Here is a 23,124-nt window from a genome sequence, read left to right on the forward strand (position 1 = left end):
AGTCGCTGGGTTGCTATAGCAACGGCGTGTTATTGGCTCCCTGCAGCTATTGTGGGGATACTTCTATATATCAACTCAAGTTGGGACCGGGGTTTCGACAATGATAATATGCTACTGTCCTATACATCGTTCGTTATGACGTCACTTGAAACAAAAACGAATTTAAATAACGAGTTAGGGTTAGGTTTGATTACCGTGTTTTACTGAATAAAAAGTATAAATTGTTCATGTTTTGATAACAGAGTACATTGATTATTTAATTTAAGAAATAATAACTACATTTATTTTATAAAACTACTTAATTAGATTAGGCAAGGTTTGTATTTACATATAACGAATAAACTCAAAAATTTAAAATACGATTTCCAAAATCTTTTCATATTAGAAAGCAATATTATCTCTGAGTAACAGAGTCGTTAGCAATTACTAGAATTTATTTTAATTCAGCACGAATGTCGCGGGGCAAACGTATATATAAAATTATCAGCGAGATAATCCTAACCTATAAATAACACAGAAATTAAATCGCAATGAAGCAATCAAAGCCGAAAATTAGAAGTTTAACTTTAACAAAGTAATTACTACAAACTAAAGCAGGGACACAATAATTGCTAAACTTTGCCGTCCAACCCGCATTTCAAGGATTTACGGTCACCATTCAGTTGTACACTGCCACGGGCAAGATTAACAACGAACTGTCTTTTGTACTAACGAAATCATCGTTTATTATTTGGCAATTTTATATATTACAAAACTAATACCATTTCTAACTATTTTAACGTAAAACTATTGCACATTTTACTTACATTAGCGCAACTTATATGCAATTACTTCATAGTTTATGCAATAGTTTTTTTTAATTTAATAAAAATAATTAATTTCTGCTTCATTATAATTTAAATATACATAGAACATTTATTATAGGTACATATTAGCATTTAAATCTGTAATACCTCACAAACAATGACGTTAACGTGTCTATATAAACAGGTGGAATATAAATATAAACTACGTAAAGTATTGCACAAAAATAAATCAACTCCATACTAAATGAAGACATTTAAATTACGGTACATTTTAGTTAAGGAACATCCACGGGCGGCGTAAATTAATTCCCTCCAGACTACATCGTACTCGGAGCCGTGGTTTTGTCTCGAAACGTCTGCCAAGACGACAGTAATCTGTGAAACTTCGTAGCGATGTTCCTACCCTTTGTGGACCTTCCATTTCAGAAATCCTCGCAAACGCAAGCGAGCAAAACAATTCACAACCCGCCACTCTTCAGTTAACCCAAATAACAAATGAAAAACTCCATTGTGGTAGACTATAAAAATGCAAGAGCTGAAAAACTGGAGCATTTTCTATTAGCCTGCTCTGTTGCAATTAATTTGCGAATATCCACATAATTCTTTGTTATGCAGAGTATTTTTATATACAGGGGTGGCTGTGAGGAATCACGTCAGTGCGATGTTTTTGTTCTCACCACTTACATAGGCATCCAAGAGTGTGTGTTGTTAATTTAAGTACTGACATAATATGGTGTATATTGTGTCACCACGAGAGCTTTTCAGAAAAGCTCGTGTTCACGGGGAAAATACAATTCCTTCGGTAAGCTTCAATTGAGCTTAGAGGGATTAGAAGACGTTGAAAAAGTCAAGTGGGTTTTGTTTTGTTAAAAATATTATGAAATATAAAAACATAGAATAAAATAATTGTGAACATCTTGTAACTAATAATCACTTGTACTTGAATCTCAAATTACTCTGGCCGCAAGAAACAATAGCAGTTAATGTATTTATAACTAGCAGTCGCCCGCGACTCAGTCCGCGCGAAATTAAAAAAACTTAATTAGTAGGCTAAGTGTTCTTCCAAACTGTGTTCTACACCTTTGCCAAAATTCATCAAGATCCACGAAGACGTTGTGAAGATACCTTCAAAACAAACATCCATCCATACATAAAAACTTTCGTATGTATAATTTTAGTAAGATTCAGCGTGGTTTTCTTTGAAAACAAAGTCGGTCAGTATAATAGGTCATTGCATAATGAATAAAAATTATTAGTTTTGTATTCATCGTCACTTTAAAAATTGTAATATAAATAAATAAATACTGAAACAATTTAAAAGTAGGACTAACTTGGGAAAGTAGAATGTGGTCGAAATCACAATAGCAAACATGTAAGTCGACTGTGCGTCCCTACCGCAAGTTTGTGAGGGGCGCTTTGCGACTTAAGCTTCAACATTCTGTAATTTATCGCGCCTCCGTCCTTTCGTTGAGTTGTCGCGTTTTTCACTCTGACAGTTTCATCCACCCACCCAATGATACGGTTCGCTATATTCGTGAGCACTCCAATTTCCGAGCCCATTGATACGAGTTGCAGTGTAATGAAATTACCAAAACCTTTCATAGATGTCACCACGGCTCAAAAAAGGTTATTATTTCCGACAAATTCAATATTTAAAATATAAAAAAGTATAAAATAATTATTACCGTTGTTTTAATTTTAGTTAAATAACGGAAATACTAAAAAAAAACATTAAATATTTTATAGCACCTATTTTATAGTACTAAAAACATATATTTGGTACCGAAATATAAGAGATAACTTATGAAGATATGTGAATTATTATTGCTAAGATTAACCCAATACGAAGCAATACGTTAATGGAAATTTTATTATTCATAAAATTTTATTTCAGCAATATTTGATTGGTTACATCAAAAAATATATTCGTTTCCGTAGCCACTTCAGAACATGTAATATACAAATATATACATGCATTCGGATAAGTTTCGCCTTTCCACTTCTTTCGTAGTAAAGTTAATATAAAGAAAATTGCCAAGGGAATAACGTTGCGCGTATTTATGATGTCTGCTTCTTGGCTGGCAAACTGCCAAATGTATCCGAGAGTGGAGCCACTACACGGGTCATTTGCATTATGTTTTATGTAAAATATTATCCCCTTAGTCTTATAAATGGTTAATTGGAAGCAAAGTTGTAATCTTCAACGAAATTTGTTTACGATTTTACAATTACAGACCTAATTTTAATATATATGTACTCGTAGCAGCTATTTCTTTAGTATCATATTTCTTATATTCGTTTAATTAGATGAAAGCTTACGTCCGTAGTTCAATATTTTCAAAGATTCAATTTAAAATTAATTCTGACACAATTGTTACGATTTTTATCTAAATCTTTGAGTAAAAGTACCATAAAATTGTTAGAACCAAAGAAAATAACAATTAACATTCAACGATTCCTATTTAAAACATCCGTCAAATATTTAAATTTGTTTTATTATTACCCATTTCATATATTTATGCAAACTAATAACCAAAACTATACTTCTAAATACTCACGCGCTTATAATATGCATATTCTGTATGGATGCTGAAGGTCTTGAAGGGTGTCTTGCGGGAGGCAGAGGTGGCTGTGGCGCGCCCGGCCCGAACAGCACCGGCTGGAGCGATAGCGACCCGCCCAGAGACACCGACGGCGGACTCGACAACCTGGGTACAAGTTACATGCTTGAAGTAACTGACCATTTATATTGTGTTTGGGTGTTTGTTTACGTATCATAAATTATATCAAGACACATCGCAGTCGAAATAAAATAATGTTTAGTTTGCAGTCTGCATTTAGGTTAGGTAAATATATTTTGCTCGTTGTGGGCCTTATTGTAACTATAGGAACTTGATTTTACTAATACAGCGAATGTTTATATGGATGGATGGATGTGTGAAGGTATCTCCAAAACAGTCGAACAGATCTCGATGAAATTTGGTACACATATAGAACATAGTCTGGAAAATCACATTAGCTAATAATTATGTACTTTTAAATACCGCGCAGACGTAGTCGCGGACGCCCACTAGTAAGCTAACAAAAGAAATAATGTTTTATTAGACAGAAAAATTGTCTCACATGAAATAAAGACGACTAGTATTCCTGCGAGAATTTCACTTTAAATCCGACATTGATAAAGACGGGAACACATAAATCTCACGTACGGAACGTTCCATTTCAGTTAGCACTTACCGAAAAGGAAAGTACATCCTGTTTCCCTGGTATGTTTTTCCAATTTACTAAATAGAGATTTAAAGCGTCCAAATACGATTTTTATTTTACTTCGTGCACACAAATTCAATAGCCTTAGACGGAAGATGGTATAAAGAAATACTCGTGGACCGTTGCAAATGATCTTATATATTGATCGTTATAAACGAATACGGTTGCCGTTCCGGAGATATGTACCTTCTAACAAACATCCATCCATCTTAACATCGCATTTATATCAGTAAGATTTATGAATGCTGAATACTATCTGATACAAACATATAACACAACTAGATAAATATAAATGTTCAATAAACTCTCAAGATTTTAAGCCTTTCGGAGTTACGTGCTATAAAAGTTACTACTGGGTTAGAATTCTTCTTTGAAAAAACTCTAAATTCATTCCCACAAATAGCGACAAAATGGAACACCTAAATACTACTCCCAATGCCTCCGATTTCCACAACATTTTTACATTGTATTCATTACAAATATAAAAAGTAAATATCCAATTTTAAAAAGCAGTCAAACGCAATGATTGGCTTTAATTAGGAATCAACAGCGCAATCGTGCTCCAGAACGTCGGCCATCTTTGATGTACTTGACTTCATTTCCATTTCGAGTTTTTATAGAGATGTTTCCATTTATTTACAAGTTAATTTTGTTGAAGTAAAATTAGAACGAATTTTCATTTTCTTATTTGTTTCTTTCTGCAAATTAAATTATTAGGAAGACTTAAGAATATTTTCCTTTTACTTAAAAGACTTTCGTGTGAATATCCTTCTTAAAACAAGTTTACGATTCTGTTTTTTTTTTGTGTACTAAAGGGTAAAATTATTATACTATTTAATATACTTAGTTATTAAATTAACAGCATGTATGGCGGTAACGATAAAGTAATAGTAATTGTTTTTGAATCCGTTTAAATTCTGACTTAAATTTTAAAGTTATTACTGTCTGGATAGTTCAGGAATCGGATACCAGCTTATACTAATCCCATGCCTATACCATTGCAAGACAAAGAACTTTAAGCTGACCGTACTATAGCTATTTAATAATAGCCTTTATTCTAAATGTAACAAGTACCTCTTTTGAATAAAACTTTTTTAACATTGAATAAGGAAAATATAATAAATAATATGTTACCTTAACGGCGACTCTAAATGAACTCGATGCGATGAGCAAGATGGCGCTGGTTGCTGGTGTGAGGGGTGCGCTGGGAGCGGCGGGGGACTGCTGTGCCGGCTGAGCGTCTCCGGAGACACCAGCGCAGCACCCGCCGATGCTGGGCTGGGCAACGGAGGTGCGCTGCCACCAGATATCTCGGAGTCCGCCCCGCCAAACGTCCCTCTTGAAACATGCGAGCCACCAGACATGTTGTTCGCCGGTATGGAATAGCAACTGGAAAGAAATTATAGAATAAGAAAGGACATAAAATGAACAACAAGTAGAGTCCTGACTGTAATAGAAAATATTTGTTAAAGAAATGTAGCCATTTAAGAAGAATAGTTCCTATTTTTTTTATTTAAAAGATAATAACATTTTACTATTGGAATTTAACATATTCCAGCATAGTAAAACGAAGTTAAGTTTTATTTTATCCTTGTTATGAAAGCTGAATAAAATAAAGTTAACAATACAATAACTTTACACCGTGTAATTTTCAGTAGAAGGGAACGTTCAATAAGACCTGCGATTTGGCTTAACGACCGCGGCCATTACCGCGTCTACCAACATTATGTTACACTAAACCGGCTATTGATATCATATTAAAAGGTATATCTTGTTACAAAGGGTTAAAATAAAATATGCACGAATTTTACAATGGGGAAAGATCAACATAAAAAGATTTTTGTAAATCGCACTGGAAATTGTTAATTGTCATCGACTTTTAGCCTCGATTTTTGAATTCTAAAGGCAAAGATTTTGTGTAAAAAACCTGAAGTTGCAGAATATTTTAGGAGGAAGTTTAATATCTACGTGAAGTCACAAAATAATTTTTGAGGAGCTATATTACATATAGGAACAGATAAAGTCAACAAAATCAATTATTTTTATATAGAGATGGTCGGTCTATCTATCCCGTAGTTAGGCAAAGAGACAGAGTTTTAAAGGCTATCAATTCTCCAAGTATCTCAGAGAATTAAATTGTATGCAAGCAAGATAAATTTCTGCCGAAGCTTTGACGTTCGCTAAATCGAATACGCCTTTCAAATCTCTCATCCACATCATTACGCTACGGAGAATTTCAACAGAACCCTTAATACGAAGTTGATGCGAACTCGAGAGAAATTGATTGCTTCCTCTTAAGAATTCTATTATAATATTTGTGCTCCTCCATCAATCAGTCCTAGGAAATATACTTCTGAATATTGACCTTTTAGAATTGAAATATAAGTATAATAAACAATAAGTTGATATATATATATATGTATATAAATCATAAATCGCGAACATGATGTATTTACGTTGCATATAACGAAAAGCAATTTATGTCCGTTGCTCTAACTGTATATCCGCTTGTTTGTCTATTTGAAAGTCCGCGTTACTTAAGGGAAATCTAGTATCAATTTCCATCTAAACATTCGCATTTATAATATTAGTAAGTTAAAGAAAAAGCAGCTCTTCAAGACATAAATTCGAAAAATAAAAAAAATGAATAAATAGTATTCTATGTCCGTCTCCTGGCTCTAAGCTACCTCCTCACCAATTTTCAGCCATATCGGTAAAGCCGTTCATGAGTTAAAAATAGTATAACTAACATGACTTTCTTTTATACATATAGATAACTTTACAGTTTGAATAAAAAACAGTGAGAAACTTATATCATGTATGAGTAAAAGCTTCTACATCTCTTTTACTACTATATTAAGAAAACTATTTCACATTTAGACTAAACTACAAAAGTTTTCAATAATCGAAACCAGGGGAATATTTATAACAATGTATTGAATAGAATATGTATTGTACACATGTTCCAATGTCATACAAACTTATACAAATCGTACCGAGGGTGAATTTGTTTCAAAAAAGCGTCACGATAATGACAGCGATTCAGGAATACGTAACAAGCGCAGCCCGAGGCGCACGTGATCGTACTTCTGATTTCCTTGTTACCTGTGTTGACTGTGTATACGTTTATGTCAATTAGTTGTTAAGGTTTTGTATAGTTGAATCTCAAATGTACCTTTATTTCCGACTAGGTGCAATTTAAGCAACGTAGACAAATGAGCTAAATAGTTATTTTTTTTATAACAGAAGGGGGCAAACGTGCAGCGGGAACACCGAGGTGTTCAACGACACCCATGGACATCAGCAAAACCAGAGGAAGCGCAGATGCGTTGCCGGCCTTTGAGGTGGCGATACGCTCGCTTCTTGAAAGACCCTAATTCGTAGCGGTTTGGAAATATTTTAAGTTAAATCAGATTAAATTATAATATCTTTTTTGTTTTGTGTTAAGGACGATCCTATGTTGACGTGACCTTTGCTATCCGGAGAGGCGCTGTTAACTTTTGACGTATTAATCGAATGAAATATGATCTAACAAATATAAATGCGAAAGTTTGATTGGATAGATGGATATTTGTTATAAGGTATCTCCAGAGCGGCTGCATGGATATCGCTAAACCCGAATAGACCAGAGCAACAGTATTAGAATAAAAAACCATAATTTACTTCGCTCCTGTTTTAACGTACATTTGTTACCAAGTCAGATTGTATGTACAAGTTTGACCTGACCGCCATACCAACACTGCATAGCAATGTAAAAAGAGCATTAAAGTGTAATTAAAAGAACTAGGAACCGTTGAACCCGTTAGCATTTTATAATTAGCGCTACCGAGAATTGCAGTAAACCAGGTCGTGGGTGAAAAATTAAAAACCCTACATGAATTCGCCATAAGGTTTTTAAATTATCAAATTAAATATCAATATATTTTATTATACATAAGTACTATAATTATACGCAATGAAAATTAATCGTAGATTTAACTAAAAAAGTCAAAATTTATATATTTGTCTAGTTTCTAAAAGACTAGGCAGATTTTGGTGAATCTTTGGTAGAGCATTTTTAAGTCGCCTAAGAACGTTTGCTTTGATAAATGTAAAAGCTTCAAAAGACTGTTTATCGTGTTTATTATCATTTTTTGCTTACGCTATGATATTAGATATTATTTTTATAAAACAATGGTGTTGTACCATTTTGTATTAACTTTTCCAAATTACTTTATTATTGTTCTGGCAACACCATTGACATAAAATATTTCAGCTGCAACAACACAGGTGAAATTTTAAATTATTTCATAAGCGACGCGTTAATTAACGTTTGTCGCCAACAGCAAATTCCTCAAGAGCCTGAAAAATGTATACTATAATTTATTTTCAAGAGCGACGAAATCGAATAACGGCCGTCGCCGAGCGCGCCATTTCCGCATCCAATATGGCGGCGTTTGATTTCCGCTCCCGTTTCCCGCGTAAACGGTTTACGTCGGATTACATGCAAGGTTTATTTTAATCAATCCAGGACTCGAAACCTGCACCCTGGCAATTACCTGTAATCCAATCTAGATCACCAATTCCAATATTTTAATAAACATGTTGCTATCGAAAATTTATAATAATTATTAATTTTTAATGATATCAGTTAATTTCAAAAACCGTATTGCTTATAAAGCTTTAAGCACAATGTTATAAAATAATTAGCTATCGCCCGCGATTTCGTCCGCGCGGTATAAAAAAATAATTAATAACTTATGAGTTTTCCACACTATGTTCTACATCTATGGCAAATATCAGCGAGATCCATACATCCGTTCTGGAGATACCTTTAAACAAACATACATCCATCCATTCAAACATTCGCATTTATAATATTAGTAAGATTCTCCCTGTCAACATAAAGGTACATTGTACTGACATTATTAACAAAGTTAATACTTAATATAACTTTACGTAAAACAAATTAGTAGTCAATAAAACTACTATTAACAGTCAGAAAAGAAAATACAAACGTGACAATGAAAAATAAATAAAAGAAAAATGATATTACAAAGCTATAGAAATAGTTACTCTCACAATTAAAACACGAACGTCGACGGAACGACACAGACGCGGCAGCAAAAACAATTGCAAAGGAGTAACTGCGAGCTTTTGTTTTACGATACAAAATACTGTGTTACGCTATGCTATCATCGCCTTCAACACGTCAAGTTTATATTCGTAAATTCATGTATGAAAAGCAAAATACACATATTTTTATATTGACTATGATTTAATATATTTAGTAACTCGTTTTGTTTGTAAAAAAATAAATACTTATCGGTTAAGGGAAGTAAATTTTAAACAATAATTGGGAAGGCCTTTTAATCTTTTGGAATAGAAATATTTTGAGGGATTATTACACGAAATAAAATCTCTAATATCGATTATTGACTTTCCGCCAAACTCAAAGCTATTAAAAATACTACAAACTGTTTAGTCTCCGAGGATTCGTAGTAACAAATAACTTTAGACATCGCTATATCAACTAAATTCCATACACGGACAGACGATAAAAGAAATACAAGCAATCCCGAATATTCAACCATAAAATGCTACACAATTTTGTGTGCACTCAATACGAGTTTCGCCCAACTGTGTGAAGTCTTTACGCCGTTTTAGCTTTAGCTGTTACGTAGAATTCGCTTTCGTTGGCGCCGCGCCGCCCCGTGATCAATGGGCGACTGTACTACAGACTTTCTTTTACGCTGAACGTAGTTTTTGTACTTCAACGATTTTTCAGCAAAACGTAGCTTTAAGCGCACCCCTCGAGTGCGATTCCTTTCTTTATGTGACGTTCTGCAATTTCAGTTGAAAAGTGAAAGTGAGTGCCAATGAAAGGGGAAAATTTTAACCGTAATTTTTTCAACACGACATTGTAAAATAAAGTAATTAAACCCTCACGTCCATAACCTATAGGGAGTTGGTAAAGATTTAGGATTTCCCTTAGGAAATACACGATAATGATAAACGTTTTAACATTGTATTATTTACTCTTACGTCCTAATAAGAGTTTTAGAAAAAGGAAACTAACTAAGGAAATTTAATAGCAACAGAGTTTTAATAACATTAATATGAGAAATCATTTTTCAAAACTATATTTTTAACAGCGGTATTCTATAGGAAATTTTATATTTATAGCCACTTTTAGTTCGCAAACCGAAACCTATACGCGAATATTGTTATAGGTTATTCATTAAAATAGGATCGATCAAATCGCGTTCCTCTCCAAACTTCCTGGTTCGGATGGAATTTATGAATATTCGATGAACCTTTCATCGCGAGACCGAAGCATTTAACTCATTTACTACCGACCGACAGTAGAATTACGCAGTGCGTATTTCATATAATAAAACGATTTCATTATTCTAAAATTTTCTTCTGCGAGCCAATGAAGTAGGATCTTTTTGTAAAAGTAAAAAAAAAGACTTTTATAATGACCACTTTATGTAGGAACTGTTTCAGCCTGTTTCAGATGACTATCAAAATTGTAAATAGCATTATACTGGCTTTAAGTTTTTTATTTTTTATTTTTATTAATAATGCATCTGTACGCCAGAAGTTTGGACAACTCATAAGAACCTTATATCGCGTGCGTCATCAAAATTTTGTTGCATTTTAAAATTAATCGCCATCAACCCCTGTCAACGTTCTCGGGCGTTGAGCGGTCGTTGACCCGATGGTGTATTTGGGACGACCTAATGTTTATAACGCCGAAGGAGCAAACACAACAGGAAGTAGGGCGAGGGGCACGGTACCGACGCGAGTCTCTGCTCAGCCAGCTTATTCTACACCTCGTCCTATTGTTTATGTCAATTTACATTGATAGACGCGTCAACAAACACGTATTAACGCTTCGCTAATCTAATCAAACATAACCCTTTCGCAAACATAAATAAGAAAATACATTTTCATTTAATATTATTACTGACGAACTTCTACATAAATATTGTCGACATGTGTCCAATGTCAAGCAAAATACGCACGTCTTTGAATTAAAGTCAAACGTTTTTATCTACTACATCAATAAAAGGCTTAGGAAAAACCTCTATTTAAAAAATTACCAAGAAAAAAGACATTAAAAGAAAGTTTGTTATAATTAAAAGTTTACGAAATTACCATTCGAACCCAAATAATTAAAAATTACTTCTACCTTTCTTCCGGAGCTGCTTCATTTCCATTCACAAAAGACTCGGTTATCTTCATTTTTGCAACATTTATTTCACTCATTTATATTATAAAATTTAGTCATAATTTGATAATAACTATTTAGAAAGACAAATAAAACGGGCAGCGAAGCGAACGCGCCGACGACACTGAATTAGCTTCAGTCCCAGCTCGGCTTTGCTCGCTCTAATTCAATGATATATATTGCTGCAATTTCGTACCACTCTATTATTGCAAGCACGGGGGCGGGACAGGACGTTGCCTCTCGAAGCGAAATTGATAGAATAATAGCACCGAAAGAAGCTTCATACAACAGTTGTATGGCTCGAATCACATGGGAAAAATTCATATGCTTTTCAATACAGCTACAAAGCTTATATACATGCGGGGGACGTTCAATAAATATAATCGCTCGAAACGCATCCGCAAAAAGAACAGTCCTGCGCCCGGGCAGAGGGGCTCAGATGGAAATTGCCAGCGAAGGAAATTGTCAATTTCACAGACACAGATAAACTAAATGTTACCATACTATTAAAGTATGTATACAATAATAAAAACTATATTAATTTGAATCGTAAAATTTTGACGAATTATTTGATAACAACCTATTTAATAATTAAATTATACGATCATAATGACCATTTAATATTAATTATTTTCTATTAAGGCCAAAGTATTTTACCTAATTTTAGATTTAGTAGCGCGAATAGCGCACTTTCGTTACCAAATCAAGTGTAAGAATGACTAGTGAGGGGACATAAACGTCGATATTTTAATAAGTCTAGTGTGGTAAGTAGTGCGCCGGTAACCCGGCACAGTGTCGGGTTTTCTTCCTAGCACCAATGAAATAAAAAAAATACATCAGTTTTTAGTATGTAATACAAATTATATCCAGTCTACATAGAAATAAAGCTAAGCAATAATTACTCTGGAGTTGAAGTCATATAAAAGCTTGCAACTGTTTTAATTAACATTTTCTAGTCCGCGCTGTAGCGTGTAAGTTAATCCATCTACGTAGCTTTTCTGCGCTGTAATCTCAGCTGCACAGATACGAGAGAGTAAAGTGGACTATACACATGCAGAAAAATAAATTGCCAAGATATTTCATAAACTTAAAGGAGTGTATTCATTATATCATTTCATTAAAAACAGTCACATAGTAAGTTGGCTGATCTATAATATTTTTACTAAACTTGCATATCATAAATATTAAATCAAAGAATGTAACAAAGTAAGAGACAGGCTAATTAAGAAACTATTTTCCACTATAAAATATATACATCAAATTTGAAACATCACTTTATTAATCTCTATATATTCTTGAACCTAATACCCAACCCTACCGACATTCTAACCGCTACAATACATGGTTGTTTTACAATGATTAGTTACAAACATATTCATGATTGCCTCTATTTATATTACCATTATGTACATCATACATATAGATATGTTTGTTCGTCTCCCTAGTGCCGGTAAATGCGCGCACCTATGCAGGGGGCCATTAATGTCAATTTAAATTTATGACCGGACCCGGGGCAGGAGGCAGAGCTAAGCGGGGGCAGTACGGTCACGTGGCCGTACTGATTTGCACCGGGGTCTACGACAATCATTGTATCAAGACATCGTTAAACTAAACAATGCACAATATCCTTCTAAATTTCTTCTAAGTGTCGACATACACGGACTGATTCTAAGTTGCCGCTGGTGACTGCTTGATGTTCTCCGTGTATGGCAGCCCTGATTTGCAATGAATCAATTGTACAAACTGAGAAATATTACGACTTAAGAAGTCGTTTTACGTAAAAATATCGAGCTTTTAGTTTATTGAATAAGTACACAACTCATAACCGATTATTATTATACATTTACCCACAAGCAATAACAATATTTAACATCTATTTATCACTAAAAGTTGCTGACCAAACGACCCGAGGTCCGAGTCGAACAGTCTCACAATAAACACAACAGAAATAAGCTAAAATAAACCAAATATTCAAAAGCATAAAGGTTAATTTCATATAGCAAGTTAGTTTCATAGCAAACGTATCATTTAACCACGGCAGTAATAAACGGATACATTATGGAGTTAAAGCTATTTGACTAATATTCGACGATTACCAAGTTTGTCTGTTGTGTTACAGTTCCTTTCTTCGAATCAATCCAAATTGTGTTGATGTGAAAACGTTGTAATATTATTTGTTTAAGGAGATATTTGATATTTTTCTGAGTTATGTTTTATAAAGCTTTTGTAAAAAGATTGAAAAAGCATAAAGATGAATGCCTTGCCTATATCTAATGTCAAACGAGTAAACGGCATCTGAAGACAATTGCAATTGCAGATGCGTTGCCTAACTTTAATCGATGGAGACGAGACGCACAGACACAGAATATTTCCCCTTCCTATAGGCCACCTCCTCCTTTAAATATTCATTCCAATCCCATCTTTTCCTCATAATAAAAGAATGGAAAGAGAAAGGGGACTAAAATTATTGGCCTGTCTTCTATATGAACTCCGCACCTTCGGCTTCATTCCACGTAATTGTGAAAATGAGAATAGATTACTCCAATTCATCCACTTATCCAAAAAGACTTACTTCCACGTGGAAAAGACTACCACCACTGGCAAGGTTTATAGTTGTATATGTTAAACAGAATTTGAAAAGAATAACATTGAATACGCAGATAACGAGGCCTTTCCTTGTGACATGTAAAGCACTCGGCGGCCGGGCGCTAACGACACGTGACGCTGGAGAGGCGACGGAGAGCAGAGACATCTCCAGATCTCACACAATAGCACTACAGCGAAGGTCTGCGTACTTACGAGCGCCCTTCACTAAGCTATCCGTTACAAGCAACGGCTAATTATATTAAAAGAAATTCATAAAAGATGTTAGAAATTTATTAAAGAGTACAACTCTTGCCAAATCTTGATGTAAAGTTTAATTATAAATGTAGGTCTGTTCCCTAATCGATTTTAAAAAGTTGATATACTAGTAAATTAAAATATCACTGCAATTTAGGAAGATTTAGGTTTCTACGATACTAGAGTACAATTTGGTCCTGAGAAGACAAGGAAAGTGTATTAAGAAGCTGGCACCCAAAGGATAAATGATCTTTAAAGCCGTGGTAATTTTTTCCGTTGTTTTATGGAATAAATTTAGCTGAATGTACATAAAATATTTTACCTAATAACTGATTCCCGGATAAGCATGAATAACGTCGTGTCGTAACAAAAGAATGTCGCTTAATTAAAAACAAAGTTCATTAGAAATAATGTGAAGGACCATTTTTACTTAAACGAATTCCTAACTTCATAAGAATCGAAAAGCAATAACGTATTAACGTCGATAAAACGCCGACACAAAATTCAATTAGTCTCCGGCGGATATCGCCAAGTTATTTTATTAGTCGTGAAAATGCGAATTCTAAATGAAAAATATTTTCATGCTCTTTCTACGAAATATAAAAATGTATAACTTTATGGTTGTCTGTTTTGTTTCCGTCTCCCATTTGCATGAATAATATAAGTAGTTTGTTTTGTTATAATAGATCGTTCCATCTTACATTGTTATACGTAGTAGAGTCGTGTTTTGTCGATAAAGGAGACCCTTAGTGTAAGCTTAAATATCCAAAAAAGGACTATGAGTATCTTTTAAATGTCAAAGCTACAGCTTAACTATTATACTTAGAAGAAAAGGCAAAGCAAAGTGAACCAACTTTTTCATCCTACTAATCCTACTAATGTTATAAATGCGAATGTTAGATGGATGGATGGATGTTAGTATAAAGTAATTCCAAAATGGCTTAATGGATTTTGCTGAAATTTGACATAGATGTAGAACGTATGTACTCTGGAAGAACACATAGGCTACTAATGAAGTGTATTTTTAACTCCGCGCGGACGGAGTCGCGGGCGACAGCTAGTGTTTCAAAAGAATGTTTACGAAAACCAAATGGGATAGCAAAGTTTACACTACATAAGTGTTCCAGTCAAGTTGCTTAAACTAAGAGCGTAACCAAAAAACTTACTGATTGTTTAAAGTTATGAACACGACGAATAATAAATATACCTCAAGGGCCGAGGAAGTTTATAATGTGTTATTTTTAACGCTTAAGGAAACATCCGAAAATAGTCACCCAATATATCTTTATCTCCCTCGCGCAAAGCTCTCTACCCTATTTTCTCACGTGATCAGCGTTAGTTGAACATCTGTGGTTAATTAATCAAACACGAAAGGCAATTGGCGTTGTGAGATTTTATCAAACAGCCCGTATGACCGAAAAGCGACAAGTCAAAGCGCCGCGTTTGAAATTCAATCTAATTAAAATATTCAATTAGAAAAACAATGTAGCGTACTAATTTATATGATAGTAAAATTAAAAGAACTTTGATATCGACTAATTAAATAATTATTTCTCACGCCTTTTCCTTTCATTGGATAAGATATGAAACAATTTTTTCTTAATATTATATAATTTTTTGATAACTCGTATTAAAGTTTTTTTTTTAATCTTTTGGTAAAGCCATAATATTTAATTCATCATAAGAATTTATTTCGACATGATACGTAGGAATTATGTATGAATTAATATTCGTAGGACCGTACTTAACCTTAGGGTTAAGTAAACGTAACCCTGAAATATAAACCATTGTGAATTTATGAGATTAAACTGTAAAGTGAAAAGCCTAATTAATTCGTTAAATTAGAGTAAAATCTTACTAATATTATAAATTTTAATGCTCAGATGCATGGATAGATGGAGGGTTTTTGTTCGAAGGTGTCTGTATGCCGTCTTAAAGGATCTCGATGGAATTTGGCATAGATGTAGAACATAGTTTGGAAGAACACATAAACTACAAATTATTATTTTTTTAAGTCCGCACAGACGGAATCGCGGGCCTAAATAAAGTAAAGCAAGTTTGAGTTTTCATACTTGCCATTAAAAAACACACGAGACAATATTTCTATTCAAACTCAAATAAATCATAACGATACAGTCAAGCAATTCTTCACGTCAACATTAAATAATTGAGAGGAACCTTTGATGATACATCATAACGATTCAACAAAGGCAGACGTTTCGAGACTAATATATCTTTCAGAGTACAAAAAAGCTTTATTTGACCGAGACGAGTGACGCGAAACAATAAACGGGAAGCTCACGAATAAAAGAACAGGCTAAATTGATTAATTCCATGTGGAAAACTAGGATAAGGTATGAAGACAATATTTACATAGCTACAGGATGTTCACATTTGATTTTTTTAATTCCGAAAATTTCTTAAGCGCTATCTTTTAGCAATGTAAATGTTGGAATTCTTCATAAAAGGAGAAGATTTGAAAAGTTGGGAATAGCAATTATACTTGTATATTATATTTTATTTTATTGTATATATTGCCTTATTCTTTTTATAATTTAACGTAGTTATTTGAACTGATGAATTTGTAACGCAACTTAAGTAGTCGAAGCGATCGTCTCCACTGGCAACAAATCGGTATATAAAGTTATGTTTTTATGTACAGGTGGTCAAGAAAATATTATTTTCGTATAAGGATAAAAATACAGGGAACAAAGTACTCTAATTTCTCAAGACCGTTCCTTCTTCAGATGAATTGTTTACAAATAGAACTGGTGTAACCCCGCATATAGGATTCGATGAAATGGAACACACACGGTTTTCGGTCTGATATTTACTACTTCTAAGAAATTAATCATCTTACACATATTAAGCTCTATATAGCTTTGAGGATTTTTTGACTAAAAGAATTACGTTGATTTTCATATATTTTCTTTAATCAAAATAATAACATTATACAATTACTTTCGTTGTATATACACATTTTATTATCATAAGATCGACTGTGTAGCTTTAATTTGATGACCAGTAATTTACATATTACTAATAAACTTTTATCGTAATAATTTTAAAATTAGATCTGCATTATATTTATCTGCTTCTTAACAAATTGGTAAATCCACTATCTAAATTAATTCATATTCTTCTTAATACATAAAGTATTGATTATTTTTAAACAGTAAATGTCTCCGTTATGGTGACCCGAAAATAGAAAGTCGTGAAAGTATTTTTGTATCAAAACAATGGCGGTGGGCTTGAGGCAAACGTTTCCGGTAGGACGCGGGAATTCACTGTTACTCGGGAGCTTTATACGAAACTACCCAAACTCACATAAAACTCAAATAACTGCAAGTAAGTCCCACATAAACTAAAAAGAAACCCACTCAGTTTTTTTTTATCATTTAAAGCAATTCTTTATTTCTCAAAGTGTCACTACGATTACAATAGTCTAACCTTTATAGAAACAAATCAGTTCAGTTATTTATCACATTCATATCGATTTTTAGTTGTCTATAATCTAACCTCACTTTTATAATCAAATACATTATCGAGTTCTTCCTTTTTTTTGAAAAAGGTTGAGAGAGGTTACTACATATTTTTCTCGATTGTTTCAGCAGTGTTAACCTACCGTAATAGTACACGATAGAATTCATACTGCTATCAAAATCCAAGATATAGAAGGAGGCCATTACATTATTGATGACAGCAATAAGAATACTCGACAAGACAACATAAATCTATTGCTCGATAAAACCACAAATAATCTGAACAATGACATCACAAATTTCCAAACAACACTAATACATTCAAGTGTACCACTTCCGTGCAGTTTAGGCTATAAAGCTCCGTGAACAAAGGCAACGCGGCGCAGTCCAAGCGCTCAGACTTATGCTAGTTTCCCACGAGAGCTATGATGCAGAATAGTAGAACAAGATAGTACTGCAATAGTTTGATATCACATGCCAGAGAAAGTAATGTATAGTTTACTGCTCTGCTTCACTATTATGCCCTTGTGTGAAGCTAGCCTTAGAAGCGAGAACTAGAATCGGGTATTAGCATAAAACAAACTTTGCCTGTCTTCCCGGCGACAGTCCTCGTAAATATTAATAAGCAAAACTGAGTGAGAGGCGCGGCTTTGTGCCGTCCTACCTTATCCTAAGCCGCCAAATGGATTCAAACGCCTGTTTAGAATTTTAAAATCCAAACATTAGTATTATATACGCGTCTTGCAAATTTACCGCCTCTATGCAGATTATAGAACTGATTTGGTAAGCACCAAAACTAAAGCTATTCATACAGATCCATATTAAGGCCATAAATATTTTAACAATGTCGTTATATTGCATGTCTATTATTCTATAAAGCTTGAAATTTAGTACGAGCAAAATACTAAGACCAATAAAGACTGCGCACCTTAAGAACAAAGAATCCTAACTAAACGCCACGAAGAGATTGGAAGTCCATAAAGTTTGCTAACTTATTTTGGCCATAAAAACAAAATATAGTTTATATTTTTTATAATCCAACCAGTAACACGCGACAGGCATAGAAAAATACAGCCAACCCACCAAATCATCGGAATATCTTAAAGCATGTCGGCAACAAAGGATCTTATCGCTGTTCTGCCGAATCATGCGCTATAAATAGACGACTTCCCCACTTTACGGAACCTGACACTGTAATATTTGATTTATGAGGCGTGATAGACCGTTAAGTAATATATTGCTTAGCGGACGAAGCAGACAAGGGTTAGGGGAAGATGTTCGGCCGCGTCTGATACTGTTTTAACTTATGAGAGTAACGAAGTGTTAATGACAAAGAAAGTTTTTTATAACAGCCGATAATGTACACATTTGTTTTATTGAATTGTCATATGTTCCATCATTACAGAGCTCTTTATGAATTCTTTTGAATGTCAGTTCATCAGGAATCACTAATCTATAAAGTGTTCCATTGTTTGAGTTACCTTACATTTATTATTCAAAATCTATAAGCTTTTAAATATTTTATTACTATCTATATACTTGTATTGAATTATTTTAAAACTAGCGGAAGTCTCCAAGACTTGATATTTAAATATATCCTTTGTTTTGATATCGTGTAAACAAAATTGTATTCATAAGTGTAATCCTATGACGCTTCCTATGACGAATAAAGGTAAGCGTTCATTAGCCCACGTACGCATTGCATATGGCCCACAAGGGATTCCTTGTTGATAAATGACATCTATCGACGCGGTCTATCGTAAAAAGCAAACTAAAATCCGTTGCAGGACGCGCGTGCGGTGTGTCCAGCGCCGGCCAATGGACGCGTACCTTAAGAATCAGACCAAAATTAAACATCATCCATGCATTAGTTTAAAAAATAATATATACGGCGTAAAAGTACACGTACAGTTAGAGATCAGTATAGCAAAACGGCATTCAGTTCTACATCCCCGTCAATAAAACCTTGTTCGTAAATTCACAAGCCGCTGCCGTAAAATAAAACGCCGAAACAGGAAGAACATCCCTCCCTCCCGAAGGTTCAGATGTGATGCGATATATCACTATTACCCTTTCCAACATACGTACATCTGTTACTGACACAACTTGTAATAATAAAATTTCTTGTGAGTAAAATAACTTCCTTTTATTACAAATACATTTGAGGTTATCTTTGATGCGGTCAATGTATCTATATTTTCTTTCTTTATATGTAATTTAATCTATAAATGATGTTTTTTATTTAATTTAGGAAATAAAATATATTTTCTAGTAAGTTGACTCTGGTTTAGTACAATGACTAATATTAGCAATACAATGAATAAGTGCAGTAATAAATTAACTCCACTTTACTATGAATTTTCTGAAATAGGAGCAGAAAATGATAAATATGTTCAATAGAACGTGTGAGCCGTATACATAGCTAATTTTATAAGTGTGTTTGTTGGTGAATTGCAACTAATATTACCAATTTTTTCCGAAATCTTATTTCTATAATGTCTTCCGAAACCTACTTCATTATTAGAAACCAAACCAACCTAAATAAAGCTTTCTATATTACGACTCTGTGAAACGAACATGCCTTCTTTTGTCTTATGATCAGTTTTAAGATGCTACAAAGACTTCTTGAACATTACACATACTAACGACAAACAGCGGGGGAATTTGTTCGGCATCCTATAAAACGAATGATACCCGTAACTTGTCTGACCCTATAGAAAAAAAAATATTTAAACCTACTTTTACTGCGTATATTTAATCAAATATATGGTGGTCCTTCGAGCCGGACTAACCAGGATCACTTGATACATTAAAACGTATAAAATTTTCCACCGCGAGACTTATTTTCCCTTTAATTAAGCAATGTGCTCGCCGTTCGTCAAACGCACTAGTCCGTTCCTTGCGCTGTAATTTAGAGGTCGGTCTCATCTACTCGTCGACGCAGACCGGCGTGAAATTAGCGCGGCGTGTCGCGTCAAGTGTTGGCTTGTACGCCCACTCCTGACCACGCTGTTACCAACATCAAATATATTATAACACTACTGTAATACACATGATGTTTACACCAAATACAACAAATGTTTACTTATATTTGGAGCACATTTCTAAAAATTACGGTTCTATTGTGCAAAATCAAACACGTACATGATATTGGGATCACGTAACTCGCTTCGTAATATCCGAAAGCAGAGCGCGTATTCAATTGGAATGTCGTAAACATTCATGTTAAGGGACTTTTTGCAAAAGTTGTCGCTTAATACATAAGTTTTAGGGTGTATAAGTACGTTAGTAGTCACAGTGCAAAAAGTATTTATTGTATTTATTTATTTTACTAACAATGTATGCGAAAGTAGCTTAGAGAGGTGAGTCAATAATAAACCGATTGATCAGCTTCCTCGGAGCTTGTAATACGAGTGTTGACTCGTTAGGTCGCGCAACAGGAACATAAAATTACACGTTCTATGCTGTCACTAATTTTACCGTTATTGAAGTAGTAAAAATAGTTCTTGGTAATATATTTTTCTCTAGAACTTCTTAACTAAATCATAGTCATCTTTTAATTCCAAAAAGAAATAATCAAAAGCTTTTTACTATCTATTACGTAACTTAACTGTTTAGGGATTATTGATATTATTCCCTTGATTTAGAGAAGACAAACGATAATACTTCGCATCCTTTCAGAATTTAAAGGGAATCCGCATTGTTGCCATGGTATACTAAGTCTTAATTCAACTTAAGTCGTACAAGATATTTCTGATAAACTGCTAAACACTCATGTATAATTGTCCGGTGCCACCACCGGACGAATATACGTGAGTGTTTAGCCGTTTTTATATCAATTTAGTAAAATGTCTCACGAAAGTTTGAATAATTTAAGATATTTCTACCAGCCGACTCAAGTATTTATAACCTTAAATAGTAATAAACGATTCATCATCTATGATTTATGATGAAAGTAAATGATTAGTCGTCAGGTAAGTCAGGTAATGGAGGCGAACGAGACGCAAATAGTTTGCGACGGTATCCGCAACAAGTTAACTTGCCGTCACTAATGCTTGTTCGTGCAAATCTAATTCTAGATTAACAAAACGACAGAGGAACAGAAAACAGAACAGGAAGTATTTCCAAGTATAATCGCAGATTTTCACTATAGAAATATTAAAACATATTACTTTAATAACCTCTGAAAAACTGATAGAATGAGAATTGTGAGTCGTTTAAATAATTACTCAGTGGAAGCCAAAGGTTATACGAATTTGAAAAATATTTGGCTTCGTAATTTTTCCTTAATATAGTTTTACCACAATTATATTATAACACAAATAATTGTAAGGAAGTAAACAGTTAATCTTAAAAAAATAAAAAGACGTTTTGAAAAAAAAACGTAAAAAGTTTTCTAGTAAAATAAAAACCCGACTAATCTCAAAGTCTGAGTCCAATCATAAGAGGTAAACAAAAGTTCGTAAACATAATTTTCACCACGGCTTATATTAATCTAACCAAGCGGTGATCTCGGCGTTTAATAGAAAATTTACGTTGAAAATTAAAATTACCACAAAATGGTGAAACAATTTTCTTTTTGCATTTCATCGTGTGGTAATTTATGGAGGTCGTAAAGGTTGGAAAGGATCGTACACCCTAATATTAATATATGTTCGTATATATGCATGTATGTACCGACAAATTAAAGATGATCAAACCAACAAGCTTATGAAGATTTACATAAGTTATAAGATATAATTATATTTAGGTAATATGAAATAAACTAATTATAGCATACAATTAATTGCAAGATTAACTTTTTACTAGTATATTCATAGTTTTTTCTTACAAAACCATCCATTGTTTTTCCAAAAGAATACGCCAGGAAAGCTGGACACTTTAGCAGCAGGCTTTTAAGGAAGGAGTACTCTTTTTACTTGAAGCATCCTAAGTCGGTCCGATTTGGCAACGCCACCGACGTCGATATTGAACAAAAAATTATCCGTACAATTTTAAATAGCACAGACATTAATGTTGCAATTTCTGCCATAGTCTATTCGTAACTTTATTGATTACTAGCTGTTGCCTACGACTCCGTCCGTGACATTACTAAAGCTCAATTAATAGCCTATGCCAGAATATGTTCTAAATCTATGCCAAATTTTAGCTAGATCCATGCGGCCGTTCTGAAGATACCTTCTAACAACCATCCATCCAAACATTCGCATTCATAATATTTGTAAGATTACTTTGCCTTTTTCTGACGTAAAGGTAAATAGGGTTAATTTGAATGACCAAAATAAAGCCAGCTGAAGCTATTGAAGTTAAAACAAATAATAACTAACTGTAATAAAACCCTTGCAATATTGAAGATGAACGATGAAATCATTCTTTGGAATTGAAGGGTCGTTAAAAGAATCAATAAAAGAAAATCGTAAATCTTATTCACGCCGAGTGCTAACGCCTTCAATGGTGGTCTTTTCAAAAAAATAAATTAACATTTTGGCTTCACATCAATTTAATAGATGCA

At 33.7% G+C, this 23,124-nt stretch overlaps 1 protein-coding gene across 2 annotated transcripts in view; it reads right to left on the reverse strand.

Annotated features, from left to right (window-relative positions):
• LOC106123306 (otopetrin-2) overlaps positions 1-23,124 on the reverse strand; it is a 36,529-nt gene that overhangs the window by 9,810 nt on the left and 3,595 nt on the right. The window contains exons 1-3 of one of the 2 annotated variants that reach the window (XM_013319556.1): positions 11,251-11,557; positions 5,208-5,462; positions 3,365-3,514 (exon numbers count right to left, since the gene is read on the reverse strand). In XM_013319556.1, the coding sequence (XP_013175010.1) occupies positions 3,365-3,514; positions 5,208-5,462; positions 11,251-11,327 (482 nt within the window). In that variant the 5' untranslated portion in view covers positions 11,328-11,557. Of the gene's footprint in view, positions 1-3,364; positions 3,515-5,207; positions 5,463-11,250; positions 11,558-23,124 lie in introns of those variants that run through there. The other variant, XM_013319555.1, reaches the window with a different exon arrangement.

Source organism: Papilio xuthus, unplaced genomic scaffold (assembly GCF_000836235.2).
Source record: "Papilio xuthus unplaced genomic scaffold, Pxut_1.1 DF826115.1, whole genome shotgun sequence".
NCBI lineage: Eukaryota > Metazoa > Arthropoda > Insecta > Lepidoptera > Papilionidae > Papilio > Papilio xuthus.